The 23,293-nt window shown below is 34.4% G+C and overlaps 1 protein-coding gene across 3 annotated transcripts in view; it reads left to right on the forward strand.

Moving 5' to 3' along the window:
- Positions 1-23,293, forward strand: part of LOC136033059 (GATOR2 complex protein WDR59-like) — a 125,062-nt gene that overhangs the window by 73,146 nt on the left and 28,623 nt on the right. For all 3 annotated transcript variants that reach the window (XM_065713647.1, XM_065713650.1, XM_065713649.1), the window contains exons 14-18: positions 1,502-1,733; positions 7,026-7,252; positions 8,991-9,124; positions 16,309-16,503; positions 21,158-21,284. In XM_065713647.1, coding sequence (XP_065569719.1) covers positions 1,502-1,733; positions 7,026-7,252; positions 8,991-9,124; positions 16,309-16,503; positions 21,158-21,284 — 915 coding nt within the window. The remainder of the gene's footprint in view (positions 1-1,501; positions 1,734-7,025; positions 7,253-8,990; positions 9,125-16,308; positions 16,504-21,157; positions 21,285-23,293) is intronic.

Consider the following 23,293-nt stretch of genomic DNA (forward strand, 5'->3'; position numbering starts at 1 on the left):
CGGGATGAAACTTGGTGGGTAGAAGAAGCAAATGTCGTAGATACGTGATTGAGGTAACCGTACTGGATCCGTTCTCTTTGGTGGAGTTGGGGATTGGGTTCAGTGCTTTTGCGAGTTTGGTGCTTTTGGACATGCTAGGACAATGAAAGTTGGTAGGCGTGTCAAGGAGCTGCACAAATTGACTTGATAGAGTCGTTTTACCCGATTCGACCATCTAGGGGGCTGAAGGGAGAGGAAAAATCAGAAAAAATGAGGCATTTAATAACTTACGAGTTGGTGATCGGATCTTAATGAATTTTGGTATTTAGAAGGACCTCGTGACTCAGAGCTCTTATTTTAAATCCCGACCGGCATTAAGCCTCTGATTTTTCTTTTAAATCAATCTATTGATTCTTAGAATTTTGCTAGAGCTCATACCATATAAGCTCTTGGCTTCTTGGCCCTTCCGGCCTCGTCACAAGTGCCATATGAGCTCTTAGCTCTTGTTGTATTTGCTTAAGCAAAAAATTTGCCTGATCTACATATACAAAACAAAAGTAATTTTTTAAAAAAGTTTTTTTTTACATTTGCGTTTTAGACATTTCTTTTGAAAATCGATAGATACTAAAACAAAAATATGTTTTGAAGCTGTTGATTGCCTAAAATCACAGATCAAAATTTCAATCTTTTAAATTGGCTCTAGTATACTGTATAAAAATTTTGTCGGTTAAAGTTGGGACTTCATTTTTTATCTTCATTGCTCCTTAAAAGGGTTGGCTCTCAATCTATTCTTTTTAAAGTAGTTTCAAACAATATAACTTTATGCCCATAGCAACTGGGTAAGTAGGGGCTAACAGATATAATTACTAGTCTTTAGTAAATTAAAAGATAGAATAATTGTCCTTGTCTAGTGAAAAAATATTATTTTTTCAGCAAATAGTGTTGTAAACCCTAAGCATAGGTTTTTCCTAATTTCCGACTTGACGTAAAGTGTTCTGACTATTGGCTTTCAGTTATATGAGGCTCTTGTATAAGGTCGGGACAAGTGAAAATACAAACGAAAATTTTGATTGAAATGGAAATTTAGGGATTTCAGATTTTTTATTGGATAAACAAAACAAAACTAAGCACAGCTAGAAAAATACAGTATAAAAATACTAATGTTTAGTTGCATCAATAGAAAACAGAAATGAATTTGCAAAGGCTGAATTTTACTCTTGACTGTTATCTAAGTTTTACTTTCAGATCTCGTTGCTTTTTTTAATGAATATATCTACACAAAAACTACCATTATCGTTTGAAAATGTAGCTGTGTGAAATATCTGTTTTTTTTTTTTTTTTTTTTTTTTTTTTTTTTTTTTTTTTTTTTTTTTTTTTTTTTTTTTTTGTGTGTAAAATGCTATTATTGAGCTTTTGTTTTATCTATACTTTAAAATGGAAGTATTTGGTATTACTTACTTGATTTCTGATTCCTTTTTTTGGGGAGGTTTATGATTGCTATTCTTTATTCTGAAATTTTTAGGGACTCAAAGAAACCGCTCAGCAGAAAATGAAGCGTAATCTCTCATGCTTGGAACCTTGTCTACGTCAACTGGTAACAATACTTGAAGAGCTGAACAATGAGCGACCTCAGTCAGATACGTCGAAAATAAGACCAAGTTTGACTTTAGAAGACTTGGATAACGTATCAGCTGGAAGAAGGGATATGTCGGTACCTTATCCTCGATCATCTGGTGCAAGATTTTGCTCTGCAGGTAAACATATATATATATATATATATATATATATATATATATATATATATATATATATATATATATATATATATATATATATATATATGATATATATATATATATATTCCCTGTGTCCCCGTCGTCATTTATATATCCCCCTGTGCCCCCGGCATTCCCGTTGTAGTTGTGTCCTTGTGTCCTGATCGTCATTTATATTCCCAGTATCCCAGTCATCATTTGTGTCCCAGTGTCCCAGTCTGTAATTTCTCTTTGAGCGTCCCGGTCGTCATTTATATTCCCTGTGTCCCGGTGTCCCGGTCGTCATTTGTGTAACGGTGTCCCGGTCTGTAATTTATCTTTGAGTGTCTCGGTCGTCATTTATATCTCCCGGTCGTTATTTGTGTCCCAGTGTCCCAGTCTGTGATTTCTCTTTGAGTGTCCCGGTCGTCATTTATATTCCCTGCGTCCCGGTTTCACCCCAACACCTAGTTGGTGGGGGCGCTTCGCGCCCCCCAATCCCCCCCATGCGCATAAGTCGTTACGCGCCATATTAGTTACGCGCCATTGTAGTTGTGTCCCTGTGTCCCATCACAATCCGTATTCAGATCTATACCTCATTATTCTAATGATTGCCCTTGAGCCTTGTTGATGGTGATTGCTAATCGAACATTCCCTGTGTCCCCGTCATCATTTATATATCCCCCTGTGCCCCCCGGCGTCCCCGTTGTAGTTGTGTCCCTGTGTCCCGTTCCTCATTTATATTCCCTGTGTCCCAGTCGTCGACGTCTGTCGACAAACAACTTCATGACGACATACAGCTCAATCTTTATAATGACGTCAGTCGACAAACATGACGTCATTCGATACACAAACATGACGTCAGTCGACAGACACACAAACAAACAACGTACTTTTATATATATAGATAGATAGCTGAGTTTTCAAATTTTGTCAGTTATTTATCCAACACAATGTCTGTAGGAAGGCCCAAAATACGAAATTTGCAGTTGCAATTACTATAAAGGACGATTGTGTGGAACCAACACCAAAATTATCAAACGTGATCAGATGTGAAAATCGACAACCTGGACCATCAATTGGGACAACGCCAATACGGACAGCTAAAGCAAAGGCCATTGCTAAAGTGTTTTAAGTGATCAAAATCCAAAAACCTGTCAAAAATGAAAATGAAAAGCAAAGACACGTACGGCCCTGCAGATCCGGAAACTCTTTGGGGAAGATTCAAAGACCAACTGGCAGAAGATTTTATTTGCATGTGCGACGACATACTCTATCTGAAGGTCTTGCAGTAATGCGTGGTTATCGCATTATTATATTGAAGTTAAATACGATGGCAATAGAAGGTTGAAGTTTTAGTTTTTGGGTAGAACGATACGGCATGGATAGGATTGAGACCTATGAAGATGACCAAAGCTTAAAGTTTCTAAATTCTAGTGAGTCAGCTGCTACTACAGATAGTATGTATCGGCTTCTGCAAGGAAAACAGCTTGAAATTGTCGACAATATTTTACAGGTTGTTAACGATCCTAATTATGTTGGAAATATTTTTTTTTTTTTTCAAAGATGAACCAGGTGGTACCGATAAAATATTTGTTTATAAAACCGTGTACCACATTCTGTATGGAAAGAATCATAAAGTAAAATGTATGTCTTATACGTGAATAGCAGCAACTTTATTGTCATTGGAACAAACAACACACGAGACCTTTGGCTTGAAAGTTCCACCTCCCTCAGATTCTGTTTCGAGTGTAAGACTTGGTTCAAGCAGAGCCTTAGAATTAGCTCTAGTAGATTTATTTCTACTTGACAAAGCACCCATGTTTCCCAAGTATAGGCTTTCAAAATATAGATCAGTTGTTTTTATCAGCAAATCCAAACTTGCCATTTGGTGGGAAAATTTTAGTGGCTGGAGGTGATTTCAGACGGTGTTTACCAGTTCAACCCCGAAGCAACCGCAGTGAAACACTAGACTTATCAATAAAAAAAAATCATCTTCAGAAGTATTTAAACATATTTCCCCCTGAAAAAAATATGTGGGTTGATCCTGAAGAGTAAGCATTTGCATGGTACATCCTTGAACGGGGAAATGGAAATTTTCCTATAAATCTTCTTAATGAAATTGAAGTACCAGAAGACATAATTTCCAGCGGTAATTTAACTGAGGAAGTTTCTGGAGAATATTTGTCTTAACAAAGTTTTAATTTAATGAGGGATTGAGCTATTTAACTTCAGTCAACGAAGAAGCTAGTAAAATGAATGCGAAAATTGTCGATCGCCTCCCAGAAGAACACGAGTCGCAAAAAAGTTACGATTCTGTAAAAGATAAAAAAAAATTTAAAGAATTTTTCATGCTTTCGGCTTTAGCTATTTGGATTCATTTATCATTTTGTATAGTTTGGCATGAAGTCATAGATGCCAAAAAAAATTCTTTGGCAGCTTTTTTGCTTTAATTCCTTTTTTAAATAATTGAGTAACAACCAGGCGTTTCTCATCGCACATACCCTCCGAAATATCTAAATAAGGGGTTTGCATAATTACAAACCCCTGCAAACCTTGTGTTATTCTTTATTTTTAAGTCATGGTGTGACAAATCAGCAATTTCAAATGAATTAGAAGCTCTGGCTCAAATTCAGTTACTTCTTGCTGTTTACTCTTCACAAATCAAACCGTAATTCCCAGATACTTCCTCTTCCCCTTGTGCTTAAGGTCCCGCATGTTAAAATTATCTACTTCATTTTTTTTACTTGTAACCGCTATAAGAAAATGTTCGTCTCCCTACACTACCTTTATTTCAGTATGAATATTATTTGAGTATAATTAGGTTCATCCTATGTGACATACTGGTCCCTCTTATTCTTTTGAAAGTATTCCACTTTCCTTAGGCAAATACTCAACACTTTTAACTGTTCCTTCTATATTATTCCAAGTCTAGGATGTTCCAAAATTATCAAGAATTATAACTTACTTTATTAACCCTTTATTAACCCTCTTGTTCTCAGAAAGTATTTAATTAAGTGCCATCTTATACTGTCTTACCTCTGACAATAAAGTTGTTCTTTACCAAAATTACACCATATTGACTAGCTCTGTGATTCTTAGCGGAAATAGACTTAAATACCCCCTTAACCTGTAACAATATGCATTGTATACTGAAGAATTTGTAGTCTCCTCCATATAAACCCTTTAATAGTTCTAAATGAAGACTTTAACTCGGTAGTTCCCTTTTGATTCATTTTCCGATTATAGTCCTGTCTGTTGTTGGTTATTTTATGTTATTTATGCTTTTGAAATCCCTTAGTTCATTTATCAGAATTCTTTTTTTGCTTCTTCAGTAAAACTTCTCATAATTTTTGATGTTAACTACTTTATGCTTGCATTCAATAATTTCTGTTATTTTTTACGTTTATAAGATTCATTTATTTAAAACAACTTTCAAAAGCCTCAACTAAATTACGCTATTTCTTGCAACACAGGAAAAAAAACGAAAAAACTAACCCTGATTAGTGACACTTGTTTAAAACGGAGAGAAAGAATTGCTGAAGCGATTCGTTTGCTTATTATCACACCAAGAATAATTGCAGTTGAAATGGTAGGAAACCATGAATCAGGACAAGCATCGTCCCTTTTAAGTGGATTAAAACGTATCACTTTTATTTTATTGACGTTAGTTTGAAGTCTTTTATTCCTGCGCAGATCAGTGAATATGTCTTTCACTTCATCTTGGAACTGGGGTATTGCTTGGGATTCATCCACGAGAAATTTGACCAAGGCGGACAGATTATCGGCGTATTTAAAGCGGTCATCTAAGTCAACGAGAATGTAGTTGATTACAGCCAAGAATTGTAAGGCAGCCAGCTTGGTACCTTGGGGAGCACCACACATTATTTCAATCTGTTTAAAGTTGAGGTCTCCGGCAAAAAGCGAATAGAGAAACTGGTGACAGCTTCTGAGAAAATGACTCTCGATAGCAGGGTCCGTTTTTAACCCTCATTTGTTTCAGATTCTGTACAGCAGTAATATGGCGGATTAAATCGAACGCTCTATGGTAATCAGCGACCAGGTCTACTATGGTGTTTCCCCTGTCTAGCCATTCAGTTATTAGGTTATAGAAACGCACAAGGCAACGGGTAGGACTGCTTCAAACTGATCGTTTTACTGACCTTTTTAGTATGGCAGTGGATAGAACTGCGCCTGGGAACTTCGGACTACTCTAAGCTATATCTGATTTGAAATTTTAAATTTAGACTACTTTCTTTCTTTTTACTATCCCCTACTAACATTTGTCTAGTAAAAAGGAAGAATAAGCGGTGATAAAATTCGTGACAGTTACACAAACAATCATTTAGAAGTTCTAAATTTGTAACTATTTACATATGTCTTTTCAAAAAGCAAAATTTTTTATTACGATTAGTAAATACCGTCCTAAGTTTATCGTAGGAGCAACATTTTATCAGAGTAATTGTCATAAAGCAGGAAATAAAATCTGTACGAGTTTTCTAGACGTTTACTGGTTCGTCAAGATTAACCTGCTAAATCTAGGATTTTTCAACCGCTGGGCTTAAATTTCTGTCAAATTCACCGATTTAATTGCTTTGAATGCTTTCATATAAATGTTTAGACGCTACTACTTTAAAAGAAGATTATTTATGTAAATAGCAGATTGATCATTGTTTAAAGCACCATATTGTATTTCTTTTTTTTGGGAGGGGAGTGGCCCTAGCCGGAAAGAACTAAAAAATTAACGTTTTGTTTGATTAGGTGACCAAAAGGCTCTAAAGTTTTCAATCAGTCTTCCCCACATGTACATTTTAGCATATAAGAGGGCGAAAATCTTTCCCTCGTAAGTTCTCACTGTAAATAAAATTTTACTTACATATTTAATACAATATTCAAGTTCAAAGAATAAAAAATACAGGAGCTCGTGTCAGATAATACGTTGGAAGGCAGAGTTGGCAGATATTGTAGTGTCTTTGAAAAGTGTAAAGGGTTGAAGGCCTGTCATGACTTCCCTAAATAAGGGATAAAACCCGCTTGGGGATCTCTGATTTTCAAATTTGAAAACTCAAACTAAATTGAAGACTTTCACGAAGTAAAAGTTAGCACAATCAAAAGAAATCTAAAACCATGCAGCAGTTATTCTAGGTAAGAAATTGGGGTATGATAAGTTTTCGGTGGATAGGCTTTTACCCTTTCTGTGGACGAGTTTTTTTTTTTTTTTTTTTTTTTTTTTTTTTTTTTTTTTTTTTTTTTTTACGGAGTTTGTTATTTGGACTAATGATTGATTGGTAGGGATGCTGGTCTGCTTTGGAAGGCCATCCTATTCGAAAAGAGTTCCTACAAATGGGCCAACAGAACTGAAAACCCCTCGATCATTGTCCACCAAGAAAGATTTGCTTTCAAATAGAGCATCAAGCATCGAATCTCAGTATGGGCTTAAGTATCCTTTGCAGCAGATTGGCCAAAGTCCTACCGGAGAGCCGAGTACTTCTCTCTCTTACCACTATTACTTAGACAGGGTAAGTAGTGTTTATCGCAAAAGTTGCATTGGCTCTAATTTGTCTTGTTTTCTTAGAGAATTGTCAATGGTGAAGTTCGTAGTTGTTGGTACCTTGCTGAAAACGCTTTTCCCAATTTTCATTTGTATTCGCTCAGTATTGAAAAAGGACCTTGGCTCCATAAAAAAAAACATTAATAGTTTTTCTCTATGGTTAAAAGTTTTTACAGAAATTTCTGGATTGCAAATGAAATCGTTTTTTTTTTTTCACTCCCAGATGCAAGAGATGATTGCTGTGATTTGCTTAAGACTGGGGTGAAGCTGAAAGTAAACAACATATTTTTACCTTACTGTTGATGATTGTCTTCAACGAAAAGAAGTAAAAATAGTAATATCAACTTTGATGGTTCAAGACTCCCAAATATTACATAAAAACAATTTCGAGTGTGTCTTTTACATGGTTGTGTTATGATCTACGAATCTGAAAAAAAATATTGCTCAAATAACATTTTTGGTTGAATCGCCTAACTCCTGGAATCATCACTAGTGAGGACTAAAGAAATATTGATAGGAAAAGTGTTCAAAATTGCATTGGGCAGCTGAAAAATGGGGCTTCATTCGTTTATGATGTGGAAGGCCATATGCCTTTTAGACCGACATACTAGATTCTTGAAATTATTGAGGATTATAAGAGGAACGAACGAATTTATTAAATTGGCTTACATGTCAGGATTGTCAAAATGTAATTGGCACAGCAAAATTTTTAAACTTGTAATCCAAGGCCCAAGAACTGCCAAAATCCTTATTTTTTTGTGGGGGGGGGGTCAAATGTTCAAATTAAAAATTCAAATCATAAGTGTATGATCCCGCTGGTCAGTGGAACAGTATTTTCATGCTCTCGATTGTCAATCATATGTAACCCTGTCAATTATTTACAGTCCTGTTTGTCAGTGAAAAGGCCGCTTTCTGGATGGTATTTGAATTAATGGGAACTAACTCAAGCATGTTTTTCCAAACAATGTTCTATGTCCCGTACCCACTATAATTTAGGAACTGAAAGTGTGACCACTGAAAACAAGCTAGAGAATTCACTTTTATTTTCTTACACATTTTCTAAAAAAAAGTAATTGAATTCATTCCAAGAGTGCGATTTTATCCCATTTCTATTAAAAATGGGTATCCATATGGAAACCTGGTGCAATTATTAGACACTTTAATTTTCAGATTCTTCCGCTATTCAATCATTTGACATACAATTAACTGATGAAAGTTTAATTTTTCTTCATCTCGTTGTAGTTTGAATTTTCCTTGAGTAACATAAGAATTTTGAAACTGTGTAATTGTTCAGCGGGCTTCACTACGTTAAATTGATTATCACATGCGCAAACGCTTTCAGGCAGGTTTTATTTGACAGGCTATTTCAAATTTTATATCTTCAAGAGTCTGTAACCTTGTCAGGTTGAGTTATCTCAGGTTTGAATTTTCTATCATCATTTGCTTGCTTTTACGGTTGAAAACTTTCTGAATAAAGTTTTTTTTTCTGCTATAATCTGAATTAAAATTTTTGGATTCATCATTAATCGTTTTTCCTTAAGATAAAAGTTTTAAAAAATCCGGTCCCTAAAACCTCTTTAATTTTCTTTCTTTTAGCTTTCTGAGAGTTTTCTAAAATGTCAACAATTATGGCTCTAGTCTTGTTAATTGCCCACAGAACAAATATAAAAGTATTCTAACTGTTATATGTAGTTCTCATTTTTTAGCGTTCTCGGGGTCGAACAAAAGCTCGAATTTCTCAAGATGAAAAGAAGATAACTGATGAGAATAAGAAGAAAGTTACTATTTATGATGCCTCTGGACTAATGCCATTAAACAAAGATCTCGCCAGAAAATACAGGTAAACAGTGCACATAGCATAATTGGTATTTGAGCAGTTCAGATGCATAGTTTATTAAGTGGAAGAAATAGATGGATTTTAAGTTTTTGTTCTAATGCACTAGCTACGTTGTTATAAAAATGTTCACGATCTCAGATGTTAACTTATGTGCGTGAGTTCGGACAATTTGTCTAAGCACTTTTGAGTAAGGTTTTAGTCAAACCGGTAAAAAAAACTATGATTATCAATTTCTTTTTCAAACTCCATCTAAAAGATGATAGAGTGATGAGTTACTTTAAAAAAAACAATAACAGTAGAATAAATAAAAAATAAATTAATGACAGCAGCTAAACCGCTGCAAGTTTTTTTTTTTATTATTATTATTTTTTTTTTATTGGACTGTATTCTAAGAAATCAGTATCGGGAAATTAGGTCCTGTTTTTGCGTCGTCATTTACATATGAGCTCTTTCGATCTGTTGACGAGATATATTTATATATTATAAGTTAAATTTTATTTGTTAGAAATCGTGCTTTTGGTAACATCAGCATAAATTTCAACGTGGAACTTGAATTGTTATTTTTTGTTTTGTTTCATGAAAATATAATTGCTGTGGCCAGAACAAAAAAAAGAACATTAAATATATTAAAGTAAAAACTGAAATGAAGTTTTTATACAAATAAAATTTCTTTCAATATATTTATAATTATTCTGATATAAAAAATATCAGTATTCTTTTTTAATCTAGATAGGGATACACAAAACAGGTTAAAAATCGACTTTTCAGTTTGAGACTGTTGAATCGACTATTAGACTATTAGTCTAGTAAAGAAAATTGTTGGATGCTCTAGTCGTCTTCCGTGTTCTGACAATCAGCTAAACGTTACTTGTTCTTTTTTTTCTTTCGGCTATTGGCCAAAAAAGTTTAACAATTCTGGTCCTAAGAAATCATTTAAACAAGGTGTTTGTGTACTCACTTGTTTCAGATCGACTTTGCAAGATAATCCTCCATGTAATTTTTGGGGAATCCACGTAGCTTTTTTTTTATTTGGATAGCCTCACTCAAAGATGTAAAAAAAGTTAACTTACAACATATTGCTTAACCATTCATGAAGGTATGACGAAAAAAAATCACTTTTTGGCTGCACTTTGAATCTTTTGGCTTGTTTCAATGCATCTAAAATTTATTGATCTTCAGAACAAAAATCTTTGAATGTAAGTAACATATAGTTAACATATAGTAACATGTAGCATATTTAAGATTTCATTGTTATCCATTTCACATTTAGGCCACTTAGGAGCCTAATCACTTATGTTAGCTGGCTGAGTGAAATAAGAATAAGAGTGAAGTTCAAATATGAGCAAAAATTTATTTTTGTCTTCAGTTAGTTAGTAACAATGCTTACATTCGTAGCTAGTAACAATGCTTACATTCATAGCACATTTCATAATTTTCAATTATTTTCAATGCACATTTCAAAAAAATTATTTTTCAGTGTCTTCAATTTAAGCTAGTAACAATGCTTACATTCATAGCACATTTCATAATTTTCAATTATTTTCAATGCACATTTCAAAAAAAATTATTTTTCAGTGTCTTCAATTTAAGCTAGTAACAATGCTTACAGTCATAGCACATTTCATAATTTTCATATTTTGCCTGTTGCCTTGTGTCTAAGATACCGAATAAAAACAGTAATAAGCAAACTTGGTGGATTTTTTATAGATGCACATAGAAATAGCCCTTGAAGGTGGGATATATAAGGTTGTTTTTAGAATAGGAAAAGGATGTTTTAATGTTTTTCTTGGGATGGTCCTTGAGACTGCAGAAATTTTCCATTAATAGGAAGGGTAAGATGTGTCATGAATATACGCACTGATACTAACGTAAATTGGAAAGAAAGAAGAGAGTGAAAAACAAAACAAAAATCTCAAAAATGAAGTTCCATAAGACCTTTTCCTGGGAAAGCTAAATTAAAAAGACGACAGAAGGGATGAAAATTAATAAATTTCTTTAAAACTGTCTTAAACAGTTTGACCTGTGTAAGGTGTTTCCACAGAAGTGGTCTCAGTGGATTAAATGTAAAAACATCTCTCCACACAATTTCCGCACGGTTTTCATAGCAAAACCTTTTATTTTTTGAGAATGCTGTTTTTCAGGCACTAGCTCAAAAGATGTTCATGATACCAATTATTGTTTTTCAATGATTTTATCAATCTTGATGTTATCTTCTATTGTGCGGGTTTCTTTGTTGAAATACGCTATATAAATGATAATTAAATCTTTAATATATGCGTTTGCTCATGGTCCGTTCATTGCTTGCCAAATAAATGAATAATCAAAATAATGCATCAAAATAATACACCTTTGCACAGGGTCGCATTTAGCCCTAATGATAATACCCTAACGAGGATAGGCTGGGTATGAAATGTTGGAGCATTTCCGGTGCTGTGAGATGTTTTGGGTCTCCGCTCCGTCGTAAGTTCTTTTGTCCATCCTCATCCCTTACAGGGAAATCCTGCTAGTTAGGCCTCGTTGTGGCATCAGGGTGGACGTTTTGTGAGTTTTCTTAACTGAAACTGTAACTTCTAGCAGCCCTGCTGGTTGACCTCGAAGAATGGCGGCCCTCGAGGAAATTACAGCCTAGTAAATGACCCAGCATTTTCATTGGCCTCTTGTTAATGGATAATTCTCCTAGGTTGGTTTGTTTTGCTGATCTTTTTTGGGCGGAAAGTCTTTTCCTAGCTAAGTTCTCTATTATGGTTCGCCTCCTTGTAGAAGCATATTTTTAGTAGGCGGGCATATATAATGAGTCGGAGGCAATAGGCTTGAGATTCTTTGTGCAGGATGTGACTCTTTTTGATAGAAGAGCATCGCCAAGTGTGGAAAACCATGCTGTGGCCAAGATGGGCCCAGGATTGCACAAAACCTCTATTCAACTGGAGATCCCAGGGACTTCTTGTTGTCCGGTTCTAAGCCGACTTAAATTGCTTCGTGTAGTCTTGAGTAGAGTTGCTTTTTCTCGTCCTGCACCGATTCTGGGACCATTGATTTTCCAGTGGTCGTAATTATATCAACTATTTAAAGGGTATTAAAATTGCAACTTGGAATGTAACAACGTTAATTTTGACTAATAAATTCAGACGCTTTGAACTGGACTTATTAGGAGTTTCAGAAATTCGTATCCCAGGGGTGGGAAACATGATATTAGGTGATGTGGAATTTGTTTACTCAGGCAAGAAGGATGAGGTGCATAGACAGATAAGAGGGGTAATGACGAATAAGAAAGCTTCTAAGTCATGTTCAGGCTGGGGTGGTGTTAATGATAGAATGATGGCCGTTCATTTTATGACCAAAAAGTGCAGGATATCAGTCATAGTAGAATGTTCCCCTGTAGAACCGACTGATAGAGATAGTAGTTACTCAGATGAATTTTACTTACAGCATCAGGAACACCAGGACAGGGTCCCAGATAGAAATATAGTCGTTTTATTAAGAAATTGTAATGCCCAGGCTGGTAGAAATAGGGATAGATGGTAGGGATAGAGGGACAGTAATGGTTACAGACTGCTGTAATTTTGTAGGTATAACAATTTAGTTATAACCAATACAGTATTTGGTCATAAAATGGACCATTAGCTAACATGGTATCCTCTTGATGGTAAAACAGCTAGCCTTATTGATTATGCTATTTTAAACCGAAGACCGTTAGAAACGATATAAGATATTAGGGTATATATGAGTGCTGTTATTGATGTTAAAAGTAAAGCTCACCATCTAGTAGTGTCTAGGGTTAGTATAAAGCTGAAATTTAGAAATGTTAACTACCTTCCGGGGATCTATGACGTTCGTAGACACAAGGATGGAAGTTTGAGAGAAACTTTCAGGAACAGTTTAATGCTAAAGTATAGAGTTTAAAATTTAGCAATTTAGAAAATGGAAGGGATAATTATAGGAAAATATTTTGTGAAGTCACTTTTGGCGTCTTAGGGAAGAAAGTTAGAAATGCAGGTAGGAATATTAGTGAAAATGCTTTATGTTTAATAGAGAGGAAGGGGGGCTTGTACAAGAACTATTTGATTGATAGATCATATTAAAATTGAGAAAGCATTAAAATATGAATTAAGGAGATTTGGAGTGGAGACCATGAAAAAAATCGCCGAATATCTGGAATATGCAGCCATACAAAAAAAAACAATAAAATATTCTACTGTCATTTAATAAATTAAGAGGGAATAGTAAACTTGGACTTGTCCCAGTTAAAGATTAAATAAAGAAAAAACTAGTTTTTTTAACTGCAAGTAAGGAGCGACATTAAAACTTAAAATTAACAGAAATCATTCCTTATATGAAAGGGGGCGTCTCCTCAACGCCCCCTCTTTACGCTAAAGTTTGACTCTTTCTCACAGCTCTACTTTTTAAAACAATAAAAAAAAACTAGTGTAAAGAGCGAGGCGCTGAGAAGGGGACAAGCCCTTTCATATATGGAATAATTGCTGTTCGCTTTAAGTCTTAATGTCACTCCTTACTTGCAGTTAAAGAAAACTTATTTAATTTCTGGAAGTTTTTGAATTAATGCATGTTTTGATTTTGGCTCATCCCACATGAATAATTAAAACGAAATTTGTATATTTTTTTTTTTGCTAAATTGCTTTCTCATAGTTAGGCAACTAGAGCTTTTTATTTTTTACGAATGTTTTTATCGGTAATAAATATATGTAATTTACGAAATAACTTACGTAACAAACTTCTATATTTGTATATTTTTATTACGTATATGAGGAGTTTGTAACTTGCAGCCCCTCCCCCGATAACTGTGGGGGATTAAGTAGTCCCCAAAGACATAGTTATTAGGTTTTTTGACTATGCTGAACAAAATGGCTATCTCAAAATTTTAATCCAGTGACTTTCGGGAAAAAATGAGCGTGGGAGGAGGCGTAGGTGCCCCCATTTTTTGGTCACTTAAAAAGGGCACTAGAACTATTAATTTTCGTTAGAATGAGCCCTCTCACGACATTCTAGGACCACTGGGTCGATACAATCACCCATGGAAAAAAAAAACACGCATCCGTGATCTGTCTTCTGGCAAAAAAAAATACAAAATTCCACATTTTTGTAGATAGGAGCTTGAAACTTCTACTGTATGGTTTTCTGATACGCTGAATCTGATGGTCTGATTTTAATTAAGATTCCATGACCTTTAGGGTGCGTTTTCCCCTATTTTCTAAAATAAGGCAAATTTTCTCAGGCTCGTACCTTTTGATGGGTAAAACTAAACTTGGTGAAACTTGTATATTAAAAATTGGCATAAAAATACGATTATTCTGATGTAACTATTGGTATAAAAATCGCTTTTTTTAGAGTTTCGGTTACTATTGAGCCGGGTCGCTCCTTACTACATTTATTTTGTGAGGAAGAATCAGTGACAGTTCTAAGAGGATTAAGAAATAATTAGGCCTTGGTGCTGATAGTGTGGTAAATGAGTTTTTTAAATACGTTGATCGTGAGGTTCGTGATAAGCTACTGAAGATTATGAATATGATTCTTGAAAAAGGGGAAGTACCTAATTATTTTAGGGAAACTCTAATTAAACCCCTCCATAAGAAATTGTAGTCATTAGCTTGGTTTTTGTAGGAAGCTAATTATTTGGTATGAATGATACTTTTTAGGATTACAGATGCAGTAGACAAAGTTTTTAGAAAAGAACAATGTTGTTTTAGAAAGGATGGATGATGCGTTGACTAAATTTTCACTCCTAGGTTAGTAATTGAGAAGTGTCTGAGTCATCAAACACCTTTAGTCCTCAGTTTTATAGATTACGATCAAGTGTGTGATTCAGCTGATAGAAGAGCCCAAGTGATGGTCCTATTCTTGCATGGTATACCAGACAAATAAACTAAAGTGATTTCGTATTAAATCAGGAATTAAGCAGATTTGCGTTCTATCTCCATTTATATGGATAATTTTTAGTGGACTAGGAGTACAGCAAAGGTGATGGGTAAACACGGAATCTATTGGGATAGTAAAACTCTCCTAGACTTAGATTATGCTGACGATTTAAGCATCCTAAATGAAAATATTAGCAAAATAAACGATTTTTCAGAGGTTTCGTGAGTTCAGGGTGCAAGAATAGGATTAAAAAATTAGTGCTAAGAAGACTATGCCGTTAAGACTAGGAATAAGTGAAGGTGAAGAGGTTTGGGTAATGAGAAGATTGATCAAGTGGACAGCTTCACTTACCTAGGTAGTATTATTAGTAAAGACGGGGGTTGAAGTGAAGATGGTAAAAGACTAGGAATAAGTGAAGGTGAAGAGATGATTTTGGGTAATGAGAAAATGGATCAAGTGGACAGCTTCACATATCTAGGTAGAAATGTTAGTAAAGGTGGTGGGTGCAGTTAAGTTGTTAAAAATAGCCAAGGCCCACGGTTTTTTTTTCATAGTTGAAAAAACTTTGGAAGAATAGGAAGATAAGTCTGTGAACCATGATTAGAATATAGGAAGCTGTGTGATGTTAATGATCAAGTATGGTTCTGAAGCATAAGCGCTCCGGAAAACGGAGGAGGATTTGCTAGATGTTTTTCAGAGAAATTGCTTATGGATTGTTTTGGGTACCCGACTGACTCACCGTATCTCAAGCAGTAAGCTTTATGAGAAATATGGTTCTATCCAGCTTTCTAGGGCTATAATGAGAGAAAGGATGAGACGGCTAGGATATGTTCTGCGAATGATTGATGGCAGATTGCCAAAGATAGTCCTTGTCGGCCAAAGGTCTTGAGGCGAGCGAAAAGCAGGTTGTCTCCGAATGGGTTGGGAGGATGTCACAAGGAGGGATTTGTGCGAAATAGGTACTTCTTTGAGGCATTGAATAGAAGATGGAGACTTTCAAAAGATTGGGATGGAGGAAGAACGTGCGTAGCTGTGTTGGCCTAAGGCGGCTTGGTGATGTGGTTAAATATTAGTATTTGTAGTAGTATTTATTTATAGGAGGGTTTGCCCCTCCCCCTTCGAATTTTTTTTTAAACCTGTACCAAAGTAACAAAAATGGACATTTTTTAAAAGTATTTTGAAAACCCCTCCCCCGAAAAAATAACCTACCTTCCAACAGAAATCCTGGATGTGTCCCTGCCTTTGCATTTTGCATAAATTACTTGTAAGATAAGATGCAGTATCGATTCAAGTTTGATTTTCATTATTTTTTCCAGACTTGACGATAAAAATATATCTGAATGTTGTCGACAAAATGCAGAAGCTGCTGCTCAGCTGGGACGACGTGACTTGGTGCATGTATGGAACGTAGCTGCAACAATAACATCGCCTCTTTTGGCACCAAGCGATAATATAGATGCTGGCACACCATGGGCTCAACATCCAGGGGGAAGGAAACTAGCTGAAAGCCTGTAATTTTCTTTAGTTGAATTTTCAAAGAACGATAACGATGATAACGATCATCAACAAAGCCCTCGTTATCTGTGTTTCTACATCAAAACGGGTTTATATAATCAAAATTGAATTATTGCAATTCCTTCCTTAATTACCCCTCATCCATTTAAATTTAACTGTTCCTTCGAAGGATTAATTAAAAAAAACTTTCCGAAAAAGAAGTTTTTTTAAAGAAAAGTAAAGACCATAATAAACAGAAGATCAAAAGAAATAAAAACCTACAATAACTCTAACTTAAAACGACCAGAAATTACTATTAAAGAATAAATGAAACCCAAAATGAACAGAAATTAAATAAACAATCATAGCAAAAAAACATACAGCAGTTCTTTAAACGATGAAAGTTTAAATTGAATATATTAATCAAGTTTAAAACGAACAGAAATTAAATAAATAATCATAGCTAACAAACATACAATAGGTACTAATATAAATGAATAAATAAATCTTAAAACGAGTGAAACTTAAATTGGATATTCAAATCAAGCTTGAAACGAATAAAAATCACTTCAAACAAGAGTTTGGGTTTTGCCTCCTTCTCTCACTGTAAAAGCCTAAAACCTACTGCGTAATTGGTGCTTTACTGAAAACTATATGTGTCTTGAACAGCCTTTGATTGTTCAAATAAAATCAAACTGAATATTTAATATATTAATTCTTGAAAGATTATCAGTTCAAGATTTTATTTCACGTTTTTTTTCATTTTCAAAGCATTAATAACTGGAAAAGAAAATATTTGTAATATATTTCGTTTTCAGTAAAGCAAGAATGATGCAGTAGGCTTTAGACTATAAAGTTAGGGAAGGGGGTAGTATCCAAGCTTTTGTTTGTAGTGAAATTATATTTGTCTTTAATAGTCTTGGAAAGAACTAATAAAATTAGACTGAATATTTGATATATAATGATATTAATTGCTGAAAGCTCATCAGTTCAAAATTTAATATAACTCTACTTTTTATGTTTATTTTTATTGTTGTCTACAAAAGAAAATATTTGTAATACAATACGTTTCAGTAGAGCCCCAATGACGAGCTTGATTTGTATATTCATTTTAAGTCTCGTTCGTTTCAAGATTTATTTATTCATTTATATTAGTACCTATTGTATGCTTGTTTACTATGATTATTTATCTAATTTCTGTTTGTTTTAAGCTTGATTTGAATATTCAATTTATTCAGTTTTTTCGTTTTCACATAAAACGAAATATATTACAAAATTTTTATTTTCAGTTACTATAGCGTTGAAATGAAAAATAAAAATTACATTGAAATAAAATCTAGAACTGATGATCTTTCAACAATTAATATAATTATATATTCAATATTCAATTTGATTTTTTTTTGAACTTTCAAAGGCTGTTCCAGACGCAAATAGTTTTCAGTAAAGCGCCAATTACACAATAGGTTTTAGACTTACAGTGAAAGAAGGAGGCAAAGCCCAAACTCTTGTTTGTAGTGATTTTTATTCATTTCAAGCTTGATTTGCATATTCAGTTTAAGTTTTGCTTGTTTTAAAATTTATTCTTCATTTATATTAGTACCTTTTGTATGTTTGTTTGCTATGATTATTTATTTAATTTCTGTTCGTTTTGGATTTCACTTATTGTTTAATAGTAATTTCTGGAAGTTTTGAGTTTAAGCTATTGTAGGTTTCTATTTCTTCTAACCGTGATTTTTAATATGGCCTTTACTTTTCTTTAAAAGCTTCCTTTTCGGAAAGTTTTTTTTTAATTAATTTCTGTACGTTTTGATTGCCAAAGTTTCAAGTTTTTCAAAATTCGCTATTTCAAAATAATTTTTTATTCCAAAATAAGCTAACAGCTTTGGCAAGAACTAATAATGTTAAATGAATATTTGACATATAATGATATTAATTTCTGAAAGCTCACGAGCTCAAGATTTTGTTTAACTCGGGGGCGGATTTAAAGCTTTGATGCTTCTAGGCCCAAGCCTTTTTGTCGTTCTGTTTTCGAAGTATTTCAGGGAATTTCCCAAAACTACGGGGATATTGAGAACCGCAGGGCGTAGCGGGCCTATAGGTAAGGCCTGATTTCACTGCAATTTTCATTTTATTTCCAATGTCGTAATAAGTTCAAAAGAAAATATCTGTAATATGATTTGTAATATGACTAGTAAAGCGCCAAATATGCAGTAGATCCTATGTCTTCACCGTTAGGGAAGTGGGAAGTAGCCAAAATCTTGTTTTTAGTGAAGAATATAGTTGTCTTGAACAGTTTTGGAAAGAGCTAATAAGATTAAACTGAATTCTCGTGACTTTTGGAATAAAATATCATTAATAAGTTTGAGTGGTGGTCGTCTCCTCCGATTGCTTGAGTCTTAAAAAGTACATTAGAAATTCTGATTGACAATTGAATGAGACCCCTCCGAAGTTTATACGATCATTCCTTCCATAGAAACCGTAGATGCCCCCTGGGCACAATTTTTAACACTTGTCTCTGGATTCTTGTGGGCTGTTTTATCCCTAGAATTTTCATTATATTATCTTTGGTCTATTTTGAACAAAATTGCTATTTAAAGAATTCGATTTGATGCATTTGGGAAAAACAAGGTTGGGAGGGAGTAGGGAGGCTAGTCGCCATTGAATAACTTTTATCTCTTAAAAGGGGAATTAGAACTTTCAATTTTATAATCATTAAAGTCCTTTCCTTAGGTTATTTGACCACATTCCAGAAAAACTTACATCCCCCGCGGTATAAGTTACAGCCCTTCCCCGGGTTGTGGGGGGGGATATGTTGACAACGAAGTTTTTGTTATCTGATCTTTGGACTATTTAAAAAAGAACTGGTTATCTCAAAATTGTCATTGGATAAATTTGGGGAAAAGAGGATGTGTTGGTGGGGGTGGGGGGGGTAGATGCCCTCCGTTATCATCAAAAAGGTACCATAGTTACCATAAAAAAGTAATTAGAACTCTCAGTTTCCAATCAAATGAGCCACTTTTGAGGTTTTTATGACACCCCTTACATAAGAGCCTTATACGCCCCCGGGGCAGAACTTAAAACACTTGCCCCAAGGCTCTGGGAGGTTGATTCAACCCCTGAGTTTTTGTTATCAGATGTTTGAACTATTTAAAAAATAGATATCTAAAAATTTGTATCGGACGGGTTTGGGGAAAAAGGGTGTGGTGGGGGGACTCATAAATAGTAAACTAGAACTTTCAATTTCCAATCAAATGAGCCCTCTCTGAAATCTATACGAGCATCTCTTCCATAAGAGTTATATATGCCCTCACGGCATAACTTACAACGCCTGCCCTGGGGCCCTGGTGGGGTTGTGTCGACACCAGAGTTTAGTTATATGACCTTGGAATTATTTTTAACAAAATGACTATTTCAAAATTTTTATCGGATGGGTCTGGGGAAAACAGGGCGTTTTGGGGGGGGGGTAGTTGCCCTCGGATCTCTTTTCACTCGTAAAGTATGAACTAGGACTTTACAATTTCCAATCAAATGGGCCCTCTCTGAAGTTTGACAACACCGGATTTTTTGTCGTCTGACGTTTGAACAGTTTTTAACAAAATGGTTATCTCAAAATTTTATCTGTTGTATTTGGGGAAAAAGGGTGTTGTGGGTGGGGGGTTAGTTGCCCTCCGATCTCTTGACTCTTCAAAAGTAAACTAGAACTTTTGATTTCCAATTAAATGAACCCTCTCTGAAATTTATACGAGCATCCCTTCCATAAGAATCATATATGCCCCCAGAGCATAACTTACAAGGCCTGTCCCCTGGCTCTGTGGGTTTGTGTCGACACCAGAGTTTTGTTATCTGACCTTTGAACTATTTAAAAAAAAAAAGCCTATCTCAAAATTTTTATCTGATGCATGTGGTGAAAATAAAGCGTGGGGAAGGGGCTAGTGCCTTCCGGTCATCTTTGAATCTTAAAAAATGAACTAGAGTTTTCACTTTCCATTCAAGTGAGCCCCACCCCCTGAAGATTGTAAGATTATGTGGAAGTTTTATTGTGAAATTTAATTGACCAAACAGTGTAGCCTGCTATACTTTTTTTGGTATGAAAAGCTATGACAATTTGACCTTAAAATTTTGTAGATGCTATGTCATGAAAAGAAAAACAATTAATTAAATTTTTTTGACTCTCGACACTCAATATTAACTTTAAAGCAAAGAACTATTTTCATCTTTTAACATTGTGTACAGGAATATGATCATTATAACGAAATTATTTCAATGTAGTAAAATTATTCAAAATGTCAACTTTATAAAATCTGCGGAGAATTTCATCGAAAGTGTAATTTTTTTATCTCTTTAGGGTAAAGGTACTTGCTTGCAAAAATTTTGCTACGAGAAACGAACCAAAGTTGCTTGGTTGGGTTATTGCTGTTCTTCATTTTATAATGGGCAAATTCAAGTCACCCAAGTCCACTGATAAAAATTAACTAGGATTGATACCACTTTTCTCAATGTTGAACATTAAAGATTTTGTTTTGACTGATCTACCACCAAAAAATGTTTTGTTTTGAAAATTTTGGATCTCGTCATAAAAATAAGGAATAAGCCTTCTAATGTTCATTATGTCCTTTACAGAATAATAATGTCATTTATATGTCAGTAATAATGTCATTATGTCCTTTACAGAATAAGTCACTATGTCAAAATCAACGACGTTCAAACTGCAGCAATGCTAAGCTGTGTCTTTGGCAGCAAAACAGAAAGCCTTTTAAGTCGAAAAATGAAGAACCTATCGGCGTCGAATAACTCGAACGTAAGTTCCTTATAATCTGTATATTAAAGTCCATAGTTCCAAGTCCAAAGTTCACAGTCGTATATCTTTTAAAGATACAGGCTTTGTTTGGGTATGGGCTTTTTCGTTGAGAACTGAATGATATGGAGAATGGTTAAGTTGCATACTCTTACGCATGAGTGCACATTGGTCGAAACGTTAGAAAGGTGAGGAATCAGATAACATACATCGGGGGGTGGGCGATAGGGTTGATGCATTAAAAGGGGAACTCGTATGCACCAATTGGAAATGTACATATTTTCCATAATGTACATTAATGTACATAGGAGATTTTTCAAACCATTTTTTAAGGCATGCCCCTCACGTCACTGTATAAGTATACTAATGTTTAATATTTATGCTATTATTTTGTGTTTTTTGATAGGTCTTGATAACGACACAATTTTTTTTTTGAAAATCGATATCAGTTTCAATGTTTCAAAATGAAACGATTCATAAGCAACATTGTAATTTTAAAGCTGAGAACACTGTGATTGCCATTAGAAAATGTAAATGTCTTCCTTTGCTGTAGCTCTAAACAAAATTAGAACAAGAAAGAATTCAGTCTTGTTTAACTGATTTCTTGGTTGATCTTTGGATAATTTTGAGAAAACCTAGCTCAGGTCAAAGCATTTTGAGCATTTGAAATGTTCTTCTTATGGAAATCTCCATTGGCTTCCGTAAAATAAAAGTTTTCAAATCATATTTTTCAATCATAGTACCCCTTCTCCTCTCTTTACCTTACAGCTGTTAAATGTTTCATTTACAAATTTAATTATCTTTTGATTCAACTTATTTTTAGCTTTTAGCGCAAGACGAAATTATCCTTATACATTTTTTCTTTTTAGTTGAACTTCTTCTTTTTGTAATTCCGTAAGTTTTGTACTATTTTGACATTTTGTACTGTTATGATAACTGCTTTTTATACAACCTTTTTGACTTTCTGGAACAAAAATTCCAGACTTATATTTGCTTTTTTTTGTATTGTTTTTTTTACACTTGGGTTTGTAATAGCCATTTTTTTGAAATAAAATTCTGATCTTACCTTAGGTACTAAAATTGTTAATTCTAAAAAAAAAAAAATTTGTAAAAATTAAATATTTTTGTAGTCCTTATTTTTTCTTAGTATCCATTATTGAGGCAATGGAGGGTATGAGATATTAACGACACTTGGGTTAGTTTATGCGTTCGTTTTAATTGTTTCTCTCCATTAAACAGAAGTCAGTATAGGCTTTTTCATTGAAACAATGAAAGAGTAACCTAGTAATCCCTACAATACGAGCGCATACTGAAAATTTCTCTAAGAATTTCACTACCAGAATTTGATATTGGCACAAGTAGAATTGTTTGTTGCTGCGTTGCCAGAAATACGTCCAAATCAATGTTGGGTCTCTTGGCTCGTTAGAATTTTTTGAACTCTGGAAACGCTTTATTTGATCAAGAAGAAAGACGATTCTAGACAGGTCCTTATATCCAGTCTAGCCATTCTTCAGTACATGTGCTAAAATTAGCGTTGCTGAGAGAATTTTTGGTTTTTGTTCTTGTCAATTTCTTCTTGATATTGTGGGTGAAAATGTTCCAGTAATAGACCGAAATTTTTCAAATTTCAGTTTTTATTTTGATGGACATCGAAACGACAGAGCAAGACAATAAAGTAAAATATTTGGCTTTAAGCTTGCTTATGTATTAAATTTTTTAACAGTGCCTCTCTGAGGCATCGTTCAGTGCATGTTTTTTTTTCCAATCCCACGAGAGAGGTCGGCTAGGTGTTGACACACTACATAATTTTTTTTGTTGTTTGGCCATTTTTCACCTTAATAAACTACTAATTTTTTCATCTCCAACAAGTTCCTTGGAGAGTCCAAATCGGTGAATGAGTATAGGTAGCCATTTTTCACCTTAATAAATTACCAATTTTTCATCTCCATAAAGTTCCCTGGAGAGTCAAAAACGGTGAACGAGTTTAGGCGGCCATTTTTCACCTTTATAAG

This window comes from Artemia franciscana, chromosome 11 (assembly GCF_032884065.1).
Source record: "Artemia franciscana chromosome 11, ASM3288406v1, whole genome shotgun sequence".
Taxonomy (NCBI): Eukaryota; Metazoa; Arthropoda; class Branchiopoda; order Anostraca; family Artemiidae; genus Artemia; species Artemia franciscana.